Below are 20,238 nucleotides of genomic sequence, written 5' to 3'. Positions count from 1 at the left end.
CATCGTAGTCGCCTTTACGGAAGCAATAACCCTTCCCTTTACCCCTAGTGGTAGTTACCTCTTTGAGTAAATCCCACTTCAGCACACTGTGATCACTGCCACCTAGTGGTTCATTTATCTGCAGATTCTTAATGCATGAAGAATCACTGCTGATAATCAAATCAAGAGTATTACTCCCTCTAGTTGCCTCCTGAACATGCTGATGTAGAAAACAATCATCCAATAAATCCACAAAAGCCCTGCTAGTGTGTGAGTAACCAGCCCCCAAATTCCAGTCAATATCTGGGAAATTAAAATCTCCCATTATAAGACACTCTGATTTACTGGCCCACTCTATTTCCCTGTACAGTTCCTTATTATACTCATCAGAGTCATTAGGCCTATAGCACACTCCTACTCTCAATTTTGATCTCCCAATGTTTATGTCACACCAAACTGACTCCACACTGCACTGTCCAGCGATGTCGACTGGCTTCACTTCCTTGGTTTTTATGTGTTTCTTAACTAATAGCATAACCCCTCCCCCCTTCCTATCCTGTCTATCATTTCTGTAGACGTTGTACTCCCCAAATTGCAATTCTGCATCCCTTATATCTGTGTGACACCACGTCTCTGATATCCCAACAATATCTGCCTTCGATGTTTTGAGCAATACCTCACATTCATCAAATTTATTTACTAAACTCCTAGCATTGGTGTACACACAAGTATACCTGCACCTGTTTCTATTCTTAGCTACCCTAACACAACCCATGTGTTTACTTGTACCGCACTGGCTCCCAGCAGTCTCTAAAATACCATGCATCTTGTTTTTCAGGCTTCTGCTCATTCTAATAGAAGCAGTGCAAGAATCTCTTTCACCTCTGCCAGTGGCTACTGTCAATCTATTGGTATTTGTCTCCCCCCAAGCTAGCAGTTTTCCGACCCACCTAACACTGCCTCGATAGCATCAGCAAATATTCTTGCACCCTTTCTATTCAAGTGTATCCCATCCCTGTAGAAGCAATCTCTCCTGTTAACAAGTACAGTTCAGGCTGAAAAAAATTCTACCCCTTGAGCCTTGCACAATCTTTCCAGGGCCGAATTGATCGACAAGGCTCTCATCATATACTCCCTCCTATCGTGTCTGGGCAGAATTGCAGACACTTTCAAATTCAACCCTAATTCTCGGCTTTTGTTCAACAGTGACCTGTACTTGTTAAGTAATTCTGCTGGTCTCCTACTCTTAATATTATTAGTGCCAACATGTACAACTATATCACCTTTTGTGCCCTTAAAAGATGATATTCGCTCTACAACGTCATTTGCACATCTCCAGTCCGTGGGAACCTCCTCTGAGTCTAAGGACGCTCTCATAATTATGGCTAAGTGTTTGCTTAGTTGCTTTGCCGCCTCCGTTAATATAACTGGATAGATCCCAACCACCCCAGGTGCTTTTCTTATGTTTAACTTCAACAAAATCTCCTCCACTTTGCTTTCAGTTATTCCAAAATCATTAAGTATCCTGCTACAATTTGATAAGTTTCTTCCATTTTCAAACCTTAATAATTCCTCGTGTGTGAATGTAGATGCAAAATACTCATTCAATTTGTTTGCTATCTGAGCAGGATCACCAACAGTCGAACCATCGATGTCAAGTGGACCAATCAGATTCATCCCCTTTCTTTCAAAGTTTATATAAGTAAAGAAATCCTTGCTGTTTTCCTTAGCATCTTTTGCCAAGAATTTCTCCTAATCTGCCTTCGCCTTCCTAACCTCCTTTGTGACCTGATTACAGACCAGCTTATATCTGCCATAGGCTTCTGAGTTGGTTGATAATTTATATGCATCCCATGCATTTTTCTTCTCTATTATGAGTCTCATTAGTTCATTAGATAACCATTTAGGCCTAAACCTTGAACAATATTTCTTAATAGGTATGAAACTTTTAGTAGCATCCCCGATTAATTCCTTGGAATGCTTCCCACTTAGAATTTACTGTTGGTAACATCGTCAGTTGATCCCACTGTACAGAATTTAAAAACTGTCGGAGACCACTGTACTGTACTCACCTTTACGGAAGCAAAAACCCTTTCCTTTACCCCTGATGGTAATTAAATCTTTAAGTAAATCGCACATCAGTACACTGTAATCACTGCCACCTAGTGGTTCCTTTATCTGCAAATTCTTAATACACGAATGATCATTGCTGATAACCAGTACTTTCTCTGGTTGCCTCTCGAACATGCTACTGCAGAAAACAGTCATTGAATAAATCGACAAAAGTCTGACTAGTGTGTGAGTGACCAACCCACAAGTTCCAGTCAATATCTGGGAAGTTAAAATCCTCCATTATAAGACATTCCGATTTACTGGCCCGCTCTATTTCTCTGTACAATTGTTCATTGTCCTCATTCGAGTCATTAGGCCTATAACACACTACTACTCTTATTTTTGCTTTCGTAGTGCTTATTTCACACCAAACTGACTCAACAGTGCACCATTTATCTAGATCAACTGGATGTGTCAATGGACTTCTGAAATTTCAATAACCCTCATATTGCATGACTGATAGAAACTACTGAAGTCATCAACAAAAAAGGCATTATTCACAGCTAGAGGAAGTTGTTCGGTAATAGAATTAACTTTGATAGCAAAAAGTACAACACTTAAAACTGATCCTTTGGGAATTTCCTCCTCTTGGCAAACTGACTGAGAAATTTTACAGGAAATTTCTAATAAAAACTGCAAGTTGTCACCAAGACCAAAATTATGTCTTTTAAGATTCTAAATCACCAAGCTGTGTCATATGCATTTTCCATGTCAAAGAAAACCAGATTGATCTGTTCCTTCAGAAACCACACTGTGTTCTGGAAAAAAGGCCATTATTTGATTCTAAATAGCATGAGGCAGGTATTGGCCATTGTTTTCAGGATCCTGCACAAGCAGCTTGTCAGAACATTTGGGCAGTAATTGTTCAGGGTCTTTTCCTGGATTGGGAAGGGAAACCACAACTGCCTTATGCCAGGAATCCAGAAACTGCTCTTCAAGGCAGATTCTGTTGTAAAGACAGAGCAGATTATCCATAGGTTCTGATAAAAGATGTTTAATCATCTCCATGTCTCATAATGGATGTTGTTTAGCTCCACTTACATGTAACAGGTTTCAGTTCCCATTCTGTGAAATGCTTGTTGTATGCCTCATGGCCATTTGATTACATCTTAAACTGCTGTTCTTTATATTTGTATAATTAGATTGGGGGGATACAAGGACTAATGGATTAACAGTAGCCACTGGCAGAGGTGAAAGTGATTCTTGCACTGCTTCTATTGGAATGAGCCAGCCTGAAAAATTAGATGCAGGATATTTCAGAGACTGTTGGGAATCATTGGGGTTTATTTGTACCCCAATGATTCCCTAACACAACCGAACACATAGGTTGTGTTAGGGTAGCTAAGAAAAAGAACAGGTGCATGTATACTTGCGTGTACACCAATGCTAGGAGTTTGGTAAATAAATTTGATGAATTTGAGGTGTTGGTGAAAACATCAAAGGCAGATATTGTTGGGATATCGGAGACGTGGTGTAACACAGATATAAGGAATGCAAAACTGGAATATGGGGAGTACAACGTCTACAGAAAGGATAGACAGGGTAGGAAGGGAGGAGAGGTTAAGCTATTAGTTAAGAAATACATAAAATCCAAGGAAGTGAAGCCAGTCGACATTGCTGGACAGTGCAGTGTCGAGTCAGTTTGGTGTGACATAAGCATTGGGAGATCAAAATTGAGAGTAGGAGTGTGCTATAGGCCTAATGACTCTGATGAGTATAATAAGAAACTGTACAGAGAAATAGAGTGGGCTAGTAAATCAGAGAGTCTTATAATGGGAGATTTTAATTTCCCAGATATTGACTGGAATTTGGGGGCTGGTCACTCACACACTAGCAAGGCTTTTGTGGATTTATTGGATGATTGTTTTCTACATGAGCATGTTCGGGAGGCAACTAGAGGGAGTAATACTCTAGATTTGATTATCAGTAGTGATTCTTCATGCATTAAGAATCTGCAGGTAAATGAACCACTGGGTGGCAGTGATCACAGTGTGCTGAAGTGGGATTTACTCAAAGAGGTAACTACCATTAGGGGTAAAGGGAAGGGTTACTGCTTTCGTAAAGCCGACTACGATGGACTGAGACAGTATTTAAATTCTATACAGTGGGACCAACTGATGATGTTACCAACAGCAAACTCAAAATGGGAAGCATTCAAAGAACTTATCTTGGAAGCTACTATGCTTTACATACCAACTAAGAAATATTGTTCAAGGTTTAGGCCTAAGTCGACGTCAGATGAACTAATGAGACATATGGCAGAGAAGAAAAATGCATGAGATACATACAAATTAACACGTGACACAGAAGCCTATGATAGATACAAGTTGATATGCAACCAAGTTACAAAGGAGGTTAGGCAGGCGAAGGCAGATTACGAGAAATCCTTGGCAAGGGATGCAAAGAAAAATAGCAAAGAGTTCTTTACTTATGTAAACTCTAGAAGGAAGGGGATGAATCAGATTGTTCCACTTGATATTGATGGGTCAACTGTTGATGATCCTGCTCAGGTAGCTAACAAACTAAATGAATATTTTACATCGACATTCACACATGAGGAGTTATTCAGCGAGGGGTATGCCAGAGGTGTATTCAACTCTGGCAGTAAGCTAGAGAATCTTGTAATAACTGAGAGTAAAGTGGAGGAGAAATTGTTGAAGATAAATACAAGAAAGGCACCTGGGGTGGATGGGATCTATCCAGTTATTTTAGTTATTTTTGGTTTTTTTTTTTAGGAGCACTAGCAACTAAGGCCATATTGCTCCAGGATATGCGGTGGTCATTCTCTGACCTTTCCACATCCTCCGTATTTGGTGGTGACGGGCTCGAACCCCGGTCTAATCAAGAAGCATGTGCTATGCACTGCTGCTCCTTCCCACCTGGCTACGGAGGCGCATTATCTATCCAGTTATATTAAAGGAGGCAGCAAAGGAAGTAAGCACACCCTTAGCCATAATTATGAGAGCTTCCTTGGACTCAGGGGAAGTACCCATGGACTGGAGATGTGCAAATGTCACCCCAATTCACAAAGGAGGATCAAAGGGCGACATAAGTAATTATAGACCGGTTAGTTTAACTTCTGTTCCAGGAAAATTAATGGAGGCACTGGTTAAAGAAGCATTGCAGGATCATCTAGACAAGACTTCAATTATAGCTCAGACACAGCATGGTTTTGTTAAGGGGAAGTCTTGCCTGACCAATTTGATTGGATACTATGAAGCAGTTACAAAAGAGCTGGATGCAGGGAATAAACTTTGATATTATATACTTGGATTTTAGAAAGGCTTTTGATACTGTTGCACATGGAAGACTGCTGCACAAATTGGAGCAGTGTGGCATTGGAGGCAAATTGCTGCTATGGATAATGGGGTGGTTGAGGGGGAGAAGACAGAGAGTGGTAATCAATGGACACTGCTCATCGTGGACTAATGTTATTAGTGGAGTCCCTCAGGGTTCAGTATTGGGTCCATTATTGTTTTCTGTATTTATAAATGATATTGATGATGGTATATCAAGCTTAATGTCCAAGTTTGCAGACGATATGAAGGTTAGCAGGGTTGTCAAGGACACTGCTGACACTATGCTGCTGCAACAGGATCTGGAAAGGTTGAGCAGATGGGCTGAGAGGTGGCAAATGAAGTTTAACATTGACAAATGTAAAGTACTACATATGGGAAACAGCAACCCCAGAGCAACGTATCAACTCTGTGGTACTACACTGACAGTGGTAGAGAATGAAAGGGACCTGGGGGTGGGATTCTTCCTCTTGCTCAGAATAATCACCTGAGAGGGCATAAATTCAAATTGAGGAAAAACAGATGTAGGATAGACGTGAGAAAATTTGCCTTTAGCCAGCGGGTTGTTGGTTGGTGGAATAGACTTCCATCCCTTATCGTGGAAGTTGATAACCTAAATAAGTTTAAGGCCCAGCTGGCTGGACAAGTATTTCGAACGAACAGAGGGGCGAAGTGGAAGTGGAAGTGGTTATTTTTTATTTATTATTTATTTATTTTTTTTTTTTTTTGGCTGATGCTGCATAAGCTTGCTTTCTTGCATCAAATGCCTCTACTAATGCTAATGCTTGTGGTATGCCTCATGGCCATTTGATTACATCTTTAACTGCTGTTCTTTATATTTTAGTTTCAGGCCAGAAACACTTGGGAGTATGATGTTTCAGTAGACAATTTAGTGAATGTCTCCTCCAGCATATTGGCAATTGCCAAACCCTTCTCATTTCACCCATCCACTCGCTCCAATTGTTTGTCTAGTTCTGCCTTGAATCTATTTAAGATATCAACTTCTACTACAACAGATGGAACTTTGTTCCAGCAATCAACCACCTGTTGGCCAAAGGCGAACTTCTGCACATCTTTCCTCAATTTGAATTTATGCCCTCTCAGGTGATTATTGTGAGCAAGAGGAAGAATCCCATCAGCATTGAGCATGCTCAAACCCTTCAAGGCTTTATACACCTCTATCAGATCACCTCGCCAGTGCCTAGTCTCCAGACAATGTAATTTGCAAAACCTAAGCCTTTCTTCGTAAGAGCACCCCTTTGTTCCATTCACTAATCTTGTTGCCCTTCTCTGTACTCGTTCCAGCATCTCTACATTCTTCTTGAAATGAGGCCTCCAGACCTGTATACAGTACTCTAGGTGTGGTCTGACCATTGCCTTATACAAGGGAATAATCACCTCCTTATCCCTGCTAGAAAAATTCCTATATATCATCGACAATACACCATGAGCTACCTTGCAGCCCGTCTGCACTGCTCAGAAAACTTCATATCTGCCTGCACGATTACCCCAGGTCCTTTTCATTCTCTACCGCCATCAGTGTAGTACCACACAGTTGATACATTACTCTGGGGTTATTGCTTCCCATATGTAGTACTTTACATTTTTTAATGTTAAACTTCATTTGCCACCTCTTGGCCCATCTTTTCAACTTTTCTAGATCCTGTTGCAGCAGTGTACTGTCATTAGTATCCTTAACAACCTTGCCAACCTTCGTATTGTCTATCAAACTTAATGTCCAAACTTGGACATTAAGCTTGATATACCATCATCAATGTCATTAATAAATACAGAAAACAACAATGGATCCAACCCTGAACCCTAGGGGACTATATGAATAACATTATTCCACAAAGAGCAGAGTCCATTGATTACCACTCTGTCTTCTACCACTCAACCATCCCTTTATCCATAGCAGCAGTTTGCCTCCAATGCCACACTGCCACAATTTGTGCAGAAGTCTTCCATGTGCATCAGTATCAAAAGCCTTTCTAAGATCCAAATAAACGATATCAAAATTATTCTTTGCATCCAGTTCCTTTGTGACCACATCATAGTATCCAATCAAATTGGTCAGACAAGACTTCCCCTTAACAAACTCATACTGTGTCCAAGCTTAACCGAAGTCTTGTCTAGATGATCCTGCAGTGCTTCTTTAACCAGTGCCTCCATTAATTTCCATGGAACAGAATTTAAACTATCAGGTCTGTAATTACTTGTTTTGCCCTTTGATTCTCCTTTGTAAATTGGGGTCACATTTGCACATCTCCAGTCCATGGGCACCTCTTCTGAGTCCAAGGAAGCTCTCATAATTATGGCTAAGGGTTTGCTTACTTCTTTAATATAACTGGATAGATCCCATCCATCCCAGGTGCCTTTCTTATGTTTATCTTTAACAATTTCTCCTCCACTTTGCTCTCATTTATTACAAAATCATCTAGTTCACTTCCAGAGTTTAATTCACCTCTGGAACTCGCTTCCCTGAATAACTCCTCATGTGTGAATGTAGATGCAAAATATTCATTTAGTTTGTTACCTACCTGAGCAGAATCATCAACAGTTGAACCATCGATATCAAGTGGACCAATCTGATTCATCCTCTTCCTTCCTTCCCTCTAGAGTTTACATAAGTAAATCACTCTTTGCTGTTTACCTTTGCATCCTTTGCCAAAGATTTCTCGTAATCTGCCTTTGCCTGCCTAACCTCCTTTGTGACTTGGTTACAGACCAGCATATATCTATCATAGCCTTTCATGTCACCTGTTAATTTATATGTATCCCATGCATTTTTCTTCTCTGCCACATGTCTCATTAGTTCATCTGACATCCATTTAGGCCTAAATCTTGAACAATATTTCTTAGTTGTATGAAAAGCCTAGAGCTTCCAAGATTAATTCTTTGAATGCTTCCTATTTTGAATTTGCTGTTGGTATCATCATCAGTTGGTTTCACAGTATAGAATTTAAATACTGTATTCGCCTTTATGAAAGCAAAAACCCTTCCCTTTATCCATGTATTTGAGTAAATCCCACTTCAGCACACTGTGATCACTGCCACCTAGTGGCTCCTTTATCTTCAGATTCTTAATGCATGAAGAATCACTACTGATAATCAGATCAAGAGTACTACTCTCTCTATTTGCCTCTCAAACATGCTGCTGTAGAAAACAATCATCTAATAAATCCAGAAAAGCCTTGCTAGCGTGTGAGTGACCAATCCACAGATTTCAGTCAATACCTGGGAAATTAAACCCCCCATTATAAGACACTCTGATTTACTGGCCAGCTCTATTTATCTGCACAGTTCTTTATTATACTCATCAGAGTCATTAGGCCTATAATACACTCCTACTCTCAATTTTGCTTTCCCAGTGCTTATGTCACACCAAACTGACTGGACACTGCACTGTCTAGCCATGTCAACTGGCTGTACTTCCTTGGATTTTATGTGTTTCTTAACTAATAGCATAACTCCTCCTCCCTTCCTATCCTATCTATCCTTCCTGTACACATTGTACTCCCCAAATTCCACTTCTGCATTCGTTATATCTCTGTGACACCACGTCTCTGATATCCCAACAATATCTGCCTTTGATGTTTTGACCAATATCTGAAATTCATCAAATTTATTTACTAAACTCCTAGCATTGTTGTACATGCACCTTTTACTATTCTTAGCTACTTTAACACAGCCCACGTGTTTACTTGTACTGCATTGACTCACAGCAGTCTCTGAAATATCCTGCACCTTGTTTTTCAGGCTGCTGCGAATTCCAATAGAAGCAGTGCAAGAATCACTTTCACCTCTGCCAGCAACTACTGTTAATCTATTAGTCCATATATCCCCCAAGCTAGCAGTTTTCAGACCCACCTAACACTGCCACATCCAATATGTTCTAGGATTGATGAAGGTGCAATGTGTATTTGCCCTTTATTTTCTAGATTTTTTCCAGAGGACCTTGGGTTTTGTTGTCAAGATTATGGATGGTGTAAAGTGGAACCAAGATTTCTTATGACTGTCACGTAGCAGGATTTAGCATATGCACATTTGAAAGCTATTAGATCATCTGTGGTATGATTCCTTATTTTGTGCCTTTCTTGTTGCTGTGCATTCAGTATTCCCTTATGGTGGAAACTGATTTAGTATTACTATTAGTAATGACCATATGGTGCAAGTAAACCCAAGGCTTATGCTGCACCATCAAAAAAAAAAAAAAGAAAAAAAAAAGGAGAAAAAGTAGAATAATAATAAATAAAATAAATAATTAATAAATATTAAAAGAAAGGGAAACAGACAACCTATGCATTTCCTTCCTCCCATGGGCAACTATCCAGCTGACCTTTGAATTTCCCCAAACTGTCAGCCTCAACCATCCATGTGGGTAACCTATGTGGTTGCCTGAAATAAAACTGCCTGCAATCCAGTCTAAACATCTCCTCTTGTAACTTGAATTTATTGCCCCTAGTTCTAGCATCATTTATAACCATGAAAATTTTATCCTCATTCATTTTACTTAGGTATCTCAGAACCTTAAACACCTCAATCAAGTATTCCCTAAGGTGTCTAGTTTCCAAGCAGTGCAGCCTACACATTTGAAGTCTTTCCACATATGAACATCGGTTTGCCGATCTCACCAGGCGAGTTAACCATCTCTGGACCCTTTCAAGATTCTCAATGTCTTTTTATAAGTGCAGTCTCCATACTTGAACACAGTATGTCAAGTGTGGTCTAACAACAGCCTTATATAAAGGGATTATGACATCATTATCTCTACTAGCAGATGTTCGATAAATCATTGATAGGGCCCATGGATCTTCCTTACAACCTATCTCCAATGCTCGGAGAACTTCATGTCTGACCATATTGTAACTCGCACATCCCCTTCTTCCACTACTGACTTTAGTTCAACTCTACCAATTGTATAAGTTATTTTGGGGTTCCCCAGGTGTAAGACCTTGCATTTTGTTGAATTAAAGCATTGCTGCCACTTTTCTGACCATCTCGGTCACTCTTAAGAAGCTCTTCTTAGCTCATCATTAACTTCTGTACCGAGCTTTGCATCCTCTACAAATTTAGACATTACGCCCTCTATTCCTTCATTATTGTCATGTCACCAGTGGTCCCAATACTTATTTTTGGAGAACCCTACTTCTTACATTAACCCAGTGTGAGGAATAACCATTTTTTCACAAATAATGACATCATAATTTTAGTTTACATTGCAGAAAACAGAAATGGAGTATTGAGGGAATATGAATTATAATTCATTTCTTTTTCTTAGTATTTATTATTGTCAAATCTCTTATATATACTCACTGGTACACTTGGACACTGCCCATTTATAACCACTGTGTAATGTTTTCTGTAATGTGAATTAAAATTATGATCTCATTGTTTCATATGTATTTTCATTTAATCTTTTTCATTCTAATTTTAAATTGACTTTTTCCTTGAAATTTGGCACCTAGTAAACTGCCTAGTTCATTCATATGGATGGGCAATCCCTGATGAATACCAAGTCAGTTGTGCTGTGTGTAGGCATGAAACTTATAAAATAGCATCATCATCACTAACTTCAGTGAAAATAGAAAACTAGGGCCTTAAGCACAGCACCCTAAAGAACCTCACTCATACCACTGGTCCACTTGGACACTGCCCATTTATAACAACTGTGTTTTCTACAGTTAAAAATTCATTTATCCACTGTAGCAACTTATCTCCACCACTACACCTCTATAACAGCACCTCTACACCTCTATAACTTTGCACCTCTATATGCAAAAGATGTTCACATGAAACTGTGTCAAAAGGCTTTCTAAAATATATGTAAATTTATATTTAAGTTACTCCTCAAATCTCATTTGATCAGTCCAGTTCTTTGACTATCTCATAACACCTTGTAAGGTGTTATGATATTACAGGGGCAGCTTGTTGGTAGGCACTGCAGAACTGCAGCACCCCCAGATTTTTAAATCTAAATATACAGTCAACAGAGTTATATGAAATTTTGTGAAGAACAATGAAATGCAATGAATATTTTTATTAACAGGTCCCATATATATTATAGACTCATCCTCTATTTCCAATAATCATTTCAATAATAAACAAATAAAAACACGAGACCGTTTTCAACTTTGAAGTTTAACTGTAGGTGGAACTGTGCGCTATGCAGTTCCACATTTAGGTCCCAGTGGTTGAGTCAATGTTTAGTTGGCAGGTTGCCAATATGTATTTGTTACAGGTGATAAAATGAGTCAAAGGAACTACAGAGCGAGCAGTGCCAATCTGAACAGTGCACAAAACTTTAATGAAAAAGTTATTAATCTATTTTCAACAAATAAAAACCAAAGAATGGATTTTACTTTTAAATAAAATTTCAAGATTACCCAAGGCTGTTAAAGGTAAGTGTCCAGTTAATGTTTTGTAGTATTTTTAACTTGCTTATTATTATTATTACCATCTACATCACTTCTGTGCACACAAATGGTTCGTTCCACGATGTTGCAAGTCACATGACCACAGTTGTGGATATAAATGCAGCAGAACAACCTTTCTAGTATCAGTTAGGTGTACAAACCATAGCAAGAATGAGGAAAAGGAGTGATCTAATGGACTTTGAAAGTGGCATGGTAGTAGGTGCTGGACAAAGCATCTCTGAACTTTTCAGACAAAGCAGTTCTCCTGAACTTTTCATGTACCACAGTTTCAAGGATGTATTGAGAATGGTGCAGTGAACAGAAAACATCCTCTCAACGGCACTCCTGTGGAAGAAAATTGCTTGTTGATGAGAGAAAGTTCATAGGAGGATAACTAGAATTGTGCAAGCAAACAGATGGGCCACAATGTCGCACATCATGTCAGAATACAACCTTGGTGCGCAGAACTTTTTCCCGAATGGGCTACAACAGCCGAAGGCCACATCGCGTACCTTTGTTATCAATGAAGAACAAGAGCGCATGCCTCCTGTGGGCATAGCAACACCAGCACTGGACTATCGAGGATTGGAAAACAGTTGCTTGGTCTGACGAGTCGAAGTTCTTGGTGCATCATGTTGATGGAAGGCTCAGAATTTGGTGAAAACAACATGAATACATGGACCCGTCACGTCTGACGACTACTGTGCAAGGTGGTGGGGTAGTTTTATGGTGTGGGGAATGTTTTCTTGGCACACATTGGGTCCATTGATACCCATAGATTCACGTCTGAATGCCACATCGTACCTAAACATCGTTGCTGACCAAGTGCATCCATTCATGTTGACAGTTTATCCTCAGTCAGATGATTACTTCCAGCAGGACAATGCACCAGTGCACAAAGCCCGAATCACTATGGAATGGTTCCAGGAACATGACAATGACTTTGCTTTGCTGCAGTGGCCTGCTCAGTCCCTGGATCTCAATTCTATTGAACATCTTTGGGATGAGCTCGAAAGGTCTGTTTGCTGCAGGCCTACACCTCCATCGAACCTCAAGGAACTGCATGACACACTCATGTCTGCATGATACTCCATTCCTGCACAATGTTTTCAGCATCTTGTTCAATCCATGCCTAGACGAATTCAGGCTGTTTTGAAGGCTAAAGGAGGCTCAACACGCTACTAGATAGGTGTACCTAATAAAGCGGCAGCACAGTGTATGTCTACATGTCTTATAACCAAGGCAATTTAATGTAACTTTAAGAAGCAGCACCCCCATACACCAGAGTCACGAGCCGCCACTGATGAGATAGTCAAAGAACTGGACTGGTCAGACAATATCTTTCAATTGCAAACATGGCTATATAATATTACTCTTAACCACATCCATAATCATTGACCCTATAATTTTATTTTACCTGTATTAGATGACAGACTAACACACAGCTTTCACATTTTAAATTGTATTTAAGTTATTTCTTGAATCTAGTTCTTTGACTATTTCAAAATAACTTTATTAGATTGGTCACACAATAACTTTAAACTGTAAACATGGTTATGTAATGTTACTCTAAAGTGACCTATAACCATTGCCTTATAATTTCACCTGCACCAGACATCAGATTACATACAGCTTATAGATTCTTGTTTCAGCATAGCTGCTGCCTTTTTGAATTAGTAGAGATCTATCACTTGCATTCATCATCAAGGAATATATGAAAAAATGATGTGCACAGATACTTAACAAAACAGTTAACTAGCTTCAGGATACCCAGCATCAGCAAATTATTTAAACTAATTTAAGATAAAAATATAGCAGTGTCTGCTACTATCTTCACATTGTCATTTGTTGAATGATTGCACTTGTTATTAAATATTACTGTTGTACTCTGAAACCTATTTTCCAGTCAAAGTAATGACTAACACAAATACTGAAACCGAATACTTTCTTTTACAAACAAGAGAAAAACGAAAATAACTATGATGGTTTCTGGTAAAATAATATTTTCGGGGAACGAAGTGCCTCTCATATCATGTGTGTGTGTCCTTATATACGAGATGGCTGAATTATGGAATATTATCTGGTGAGAACCTAAAAGAGAAATCCTGTAGCTTATAAAACTCATAAATTTCAATGCTAATAGTTAAACATCAGGTTGTGGTGACTCAGTAAAGACCAGCGATTGACTCAATGTTCCCCGCGGATCCTGCAGTCCCTGGATATATTACCTCTAGCTTTTGTCATATTTCGCAAATACAGTGAAATTTTGAAATACAGGCTGTATGGCCTGTATTTCAAATGGCCTATATTTATATAGGCCATTTTATGGCCTATACTTATAGCATTACACAATGTGATAAGTAAATTCAATATCACAGTTATATCTGGCCCAACATCATAAATGAATAGTTCGCTGCACTTCAGAGCAAAAATAATTTAAAGGATGTATCAACCACTATATAAAATTATCAATACATACTTTTCTTATGAAATTTTGATGGACTTTTACTCTTTTTAAAAATTCCTTTATCCTTTTCATTTTTGCTGTCAAAAGCAAGATGCCTCTGTTCTGCATTTTGTGAATTTTGTTCAGCTGCTAAACGTGTTCGTCGTTTTCCAAGAATAAGAAGAGGATTAGGTTCAATAGCTACAGAAAAAATAAATAAACATAATTTATATACTTCTTTTGATTGTATTTCTTACAAAATGAAACCAATACAATCAGGTATACATTATATAGATTATCCAATATATATATTATCCTGGGATGTATCAGGACTATGGATAAAAAATTTAAATTTTTAATAGAGTATAATGTTCATGGGCTTTAACGACATCAATAATCTTCTGAAAGAGATACTTTCAACAAGTTTTCAATACTGAGTTTTCTCCTGTAAGGGTGCAGCTAGTTCTATGCTTGAATAAGGATGTCTGGACTCTCAATTCTTCAAAAACATCCCAAAGGTGTTTAGCTGAAATGAGGTTTGGGTTTTCAGCTGGAAACAACCATATTATTTAACCTCCAATTGTGTTTTGTGACACAAAACATTGCCATGTTGATACAAATATGGTCCCTCTCTAAAGAACTTTGATAATGCATATGAATTCAATTTTTCCTAAGAAACACAACATATCTGAAATGTAATACAAAATATTCAATACTTAACTTGTTTTGCTTTCCATAAGGAGCAAATCCCCTTCATCCATCTCCTATGAAAGTGATGTGCTCTTCACAGTCACATGTCTAATAAAATTTCATTTTCAGAGTCCCTAATAGCTGTTGGCACTTATTTAATAAGTGCCTGAACTTATTTAATATTTGCACTGTTTCAGCCACATTAAATGTAACTAATTTAGAAGAATTTAATTTAAAACATTTAGACTACATAGGTGACAAAATTTCCTTACGATCTAAAACATTTCAAACCTCCAATTCTGGTTGTGTTTGGGGAATTAGGGGCACAAAAGCTACTGAGGCAACATTGAACGTTTTATGAATCACAAAAGAAACATTTAATTTTAAAGAATATAATGAACTATCAATGATTAAAAGCTGTTGTAAGCCAGCAATAGCATGTAGGGCATAGTGAGAGTATGATAGGCAAATACGAGTGAGTGATGTGGGTATGTCCAATATATATCTGGGCAAGAACAACTTCCTTTCTGTTTATGCACAACAAGATGCTTACTGCATAGGTACAGGAATAATTTATTTATTTGTCCTTGCCAAAGTTTCAGCCATTGTTTCTAGATGTCTGTTTATGGTATTTGTGAGTGAGCGAGCGAGAGAGAGAGAGAGAGAGAGAGAGAGGGATAATTGAGGTTAATCAGATTTTTAGCTACAGTCTACACTGGAGTACACATAATACATTTGAAGACTCAATAGATAGTATTCGTAGGGGAAATGATGCAACCTTATACAGTTTCAGCAAAAAAAAAAAAAAAAAAACCACCAGCCAGCTTACCTGTCCATTCACTCTAATAATTGTCTAGTTCTTCCTTAAATTAATCTAAACTACCCACTTCCACTACACCAGATGAAAGATTGTTCCATCAATCAACTACCCAATGGCTGAAAGAAAATTTTTACACATCTATTCTAAAACCATCCTTCCTCAGTTTAAATTTATGCCCCCTCATTTGTTGTCTGAGCAAGAGCAAGGATGCTACCAGCATTTAACTTACTCAATATATCCAGCGACCTAAACCCCTCAATCATATCTCTTCATGATATGAAGAGATTTGATTTACCAATTTCTAGATGTTGCAGAACTGAGTCTTTCATGGTAGAGAACCCTTTTATTCCACTCGTTGCTCTACTCTGCACCTATTTCAACAGATCCACACCCTTCCTAAAATAAGGAAGAATGTGGATCTTGTATAAGGCAATGGAATAATTCACCTCCTTATTCCTTTTGTAAAATTCTTGTATATCATTTACAAAATGCAATGAGCTACGAAGGCAGCTGGTCTGTACTGCTTAGAGATCATGTCTGAATGTAATATTACACATAGGTTCTTCTTTCTCCACTACCACAAGCATGGTGCTACACAGCTGATATGTACACTGAGTGGACAGAAATCATGGGATACCTACGTAGTAATGGGTAGGCCCACCTTTCATCCGGATAAGGGCAGTCACACGGCGAGGCATTGAGTCCACTAGTTAGTGAAAGTGCTCCACAGGTATTTCCATCCATGCTTGCTGCACTGCTGTCCATAATTCTTTCTCATTCCTAGGTGGATGATCCAAATCTCGAACAGACCCTTCCACAGCATCCCTGTTCAGGCCTGGTGAACAGGGATCCCATTCCATGGTGGTAAAATCTGCGGAATGCTCTTCAAACCATGTTCTATTCACCACGGCACTGTGGGGAGGCACACTGTCCTGCTGGAAGAGTCCGTGGGTGCACAATGACCATGAAGGAATGCATATGGTCATCAAGGATGGATATGTAACCTGGATCATTCAGAGATGCATCTAGATGTACCAATGGTCCCAACGTCTGCCAGTTGAACATAACACAAACCAATACCGACCATCCACCTACCTGAACAGTTCATTGTTGACGTGACAGATGTATAGCTTCGTGTAGGTGCACTATAGGCAGTGTAGCTTATGTGCCATTAAACACACACACACACATAGCTTCGTGCGGTTTCTGCCAGATACCGCACCTCCCATCCGCTCGAAATAACTGGAAATAGTAGTAGTGGCATGTGATGCAAGAAAGCAAGTGTATGAGCTTATACAGCATCAGCCGAAAAAAAAAAAAAAAAATCACACCATTCCCTCCAAATGCCTGTCCAGTTCCTCCTTAAATTTATTCAACCTATCAACTTCCACAACGACAGATGGAAGTTTGTTCCAGCAATTAACCACCTGCTGGCTAAAGGCAAATTTATGCACAACTATTCTACATCTGTCCTTTCTTAATTTGAATTTATGCCCCCTTAGGTTCGTAATCTGAACAGTGGAAGGATCCCATCAGAATTCAGCGTGCTCAACCCATTCAAGGCCTTATACACCTCAAACAGATCACCGCGCAGGTGCCTAGTCCCCAGCCACTGCAATTTGCAGAACTTAAGCCTCTCTTGGTAAAACGATGCCTTCATTCCCCTCACCAATCTTGTTGCCCTTCTCTGTACACGCTCAAGTATATCTACATCCTTCCTAAAATGAAGCCTCCAGACCTGTACGCAGTACTCAAGGCGTGGCCTGACCATTCCCTTATAGAGAGGGACAATCACCTCCTTCTCCCTTCTAGCAAAATTCCTATATATCATTGACAAAACCCCATGACCTGCCCTGGCAGCCTGTCTGCATTGCTCAGAAAACTTCTTATCTGACTGCACAATTACTCTCAGGTCTTTTTCATTTTCTATCAGCTTAAGTGTAGTACCACACAGTTGGTACGTTTCTCTGGGGTTACTTCTACCCATATGCACTACTTTGCATTTGTAAGGTTAAACTTCAGTTGCCACTTCTTAGCCCATCTGCCCAAATTATCTAGATCCTGTTGCAGTAGCACACTGCCATTACTGTCATTAACAATCCTGCCAACCTATGTATCATCTGCAAACTTCGACATTAAGCCTGATATACCTTCATCAATATGACTGATAAATATACAAAACAACAGTGGACCTAACACCGAACCCTGTGGGACACCACTAATGACATTAGTCCACGAAGAGCAGCACCCATTGATTACCACCCTCTGTCTTCTCCCACTTAACCATCCTGCTCCAATTTGTACAATAGACTTCCATGCGCAACAGTGTCAAAAGCTTTTCTGAAATCCAAATATATGATATCAAAATTATTTTTTGCATCCAGTTCCTTTGTAACCACATCATAATATCCTATCAAATTTGTCAGACAAGACTTTCCCTTAACACATCCATGCTGTGTCTGAATTATTGCTGCAGTCTTGTCTAGATGATCCTGCAATGCATCTTTAACCAGTGACTCCATTATTTTACCCGGAACAGAAGTTAAACTAACTGGTCTATAATTACTCGTGTCATCCATCAATCCTCCTTTGTGAATTGGGGATATATTTGCATATCTCTAGTCCGTGGGAACCTCCCCTGAGTCCAAGGATGCTCTCATAATTATGGCTAAAGCTTTGCTTAGTTGCTTTGCCACCTCCTTTAATATAACTGGATAGATCCCATCCACCCCAGGTGCTTTTCTTATGTTTAACTTCAACAATTTCTCCTCCACTTTGCTTTAATTTATTACAAAATCATTAAGTATCCTGCTACAATTTGATAACCTTCTACCATTTACAAACCTTAATAATTCCTCATGTGTGAATGTAGATGCAAAATACTCATTCAGTTTGTTTGCTATCTGAGCAGGATCATCAACAGTCGAACCATCGATGTCAAGTAGGCCAATCAGATTCATCCCCTTCCTTTTAGAGTTTATATAAGTAAAGAAATCCTTGCTGTTTTTCTTAGCATCTTTTGCCAAGGATTTCTTGTAATCTGCCTTCGCCTGCCTAACCTCCTTTGTGACCTGATTATAGACTAGCTTATATCTGCCATAGGCTTCTGAGTCGCTTGATAATTTGTATGCATCCCATGCATTTTTCTTCTATGTTACAAGTCTCATTAGTTCATTAGATAACAATTTAGGCCTAAACCTTGAACAATATTTCTTAATAGGTATGAAACTTTTAGTAGCATCCATGATTAATTCCTTGAATGCTTCAATCTTAGAATTTACTGTTGGTAACATTGTCAGTTTATCCCACTGTACAGAATTTAAAAACTGTCGGAGACCACTGTACTCACCATTACGGAAGCAAAAACCCTTTCCTTTACCCCTGATGGTAATTAAATCTTTAAGTAAATCCCACATCAGTACACTGTGATCACTGCCCCCTAGTGGTTCATTTATCTGCAAATTCTTAATACACGAATGATCACTACTGATAACCAGATCAAGAGTATTACTTTCCCTGGTTGCCTCTCGAACATGCTGCTGTAGAAAACAATCATCCAATAAATCCACAAAAGTCTGACTAGTGTGTGAGTTACCAACCCACAAGTTCCAGTCAATATCCCCATTATAAGACATTCCGATTTACTGGCCCACCCTATTTCTCTGTACAACTGTTCATTGTACTCATTTGAGTCATTAGGCCTATAACACACTCCTACTCTTATTTTTGCTTTCGCAGTGCTTATGTCACACCAAACTGACTCAACAGTGCACTGTTCATCTACATCAACTGGGTGCACTTCTTTTGATTTTATGTTTTTCTTAATTAACAGCATAACACCTGCTCCCTTTCTATCCTTTCTGTACACATTGTACTCCCCAAATTCCAGTTCGGCCTTCCTTATATCTCTGTGACACCACGTCTTTGCTATACCAACAATATCCACCTTTGATGTCTCGACCAACACTTCAAATTCATCAAATTCATTTACTATACTTCTAGGATTGGTATACAGGCAAGCATACATGATCCTACTCCTATTCCTAGTTACCCTAACATATCCCATATACCCACCTATTTCAGGATGACTCCCATCCGTCCCTGAAACCCCCAACACCCCATGCTCCAGGTCGCTACTTATTCTAATAGAAGTTGTGCAAGAATCACCTTCACCTCTGCCTATGGCTACTGTTAAACTATTAGTCTTTGTATCCCCCCACGCTATCAGTTTTCCGACCCACCTAACACTGCCTCGATAGCATCAGCAAATATACTTGCACCCGTTCTATTTAAGTGTATCCCATCCCTATAGAAGCAGTCTCTCCTGTTAACAAGTACAGTCCAGGCTGAAAAAAATTCTACCCCTTGAGCCTTGCACAATCTTTCCAGGGCCAAATTGATCGACAAGGCTCTCATCATATACTCCCTTCTATCGTGTCTCGGCAGAATTGCAGACACTTTCAAATTCAACCCTAATTC

General features: G+C 39.1%; 1 protein-coding gene across 4 annotated transcripts in view; it reads right to left on the bottom strand.

Moving 5' to 3' along the window:
* The window catches only part of LOC150076433 (uncharacterized), an 840,218-nt gene that overhangs the window by 75,040 nt on the left and 744,940 nt on the right, over positions 1 to 20,238 (bottom strand). For all 4 annotated transcript variants that reach the window (XM_090388172.1, XM_090388173.1, XM_090388175.1 and 1 more), the window contains one exon: positions 14,283 to 14,450. In XM_090388172.1, coding sequence (XP_090244298.1) covers positions 14,283 to 14,450 — 168 coding nt within the window. The remainder of the gene's footprint in view (positions 1 to 14,282; positions 14,451 to 20,238) is intronic.

Source organism: Mastigoproctus giganteus, chromosome 13 (genome assembly GCF_048544385.1).
Source record: "Mastigoproctus giganteus isolate SK-2022 chromosome 13, ASM4854438v1, whole genome shotgun sequence".
Classification (NCBI taxonomy): Eukaryota; Metazoa; Arthropoda; class Arachnida; order Uropygi; family Thelyphonidae; genus Mastigoproctus; species Mastigoproctus giganteus.
This window is presented reverse-complemented; position numbering and strand designations above follow the sequence as displayed.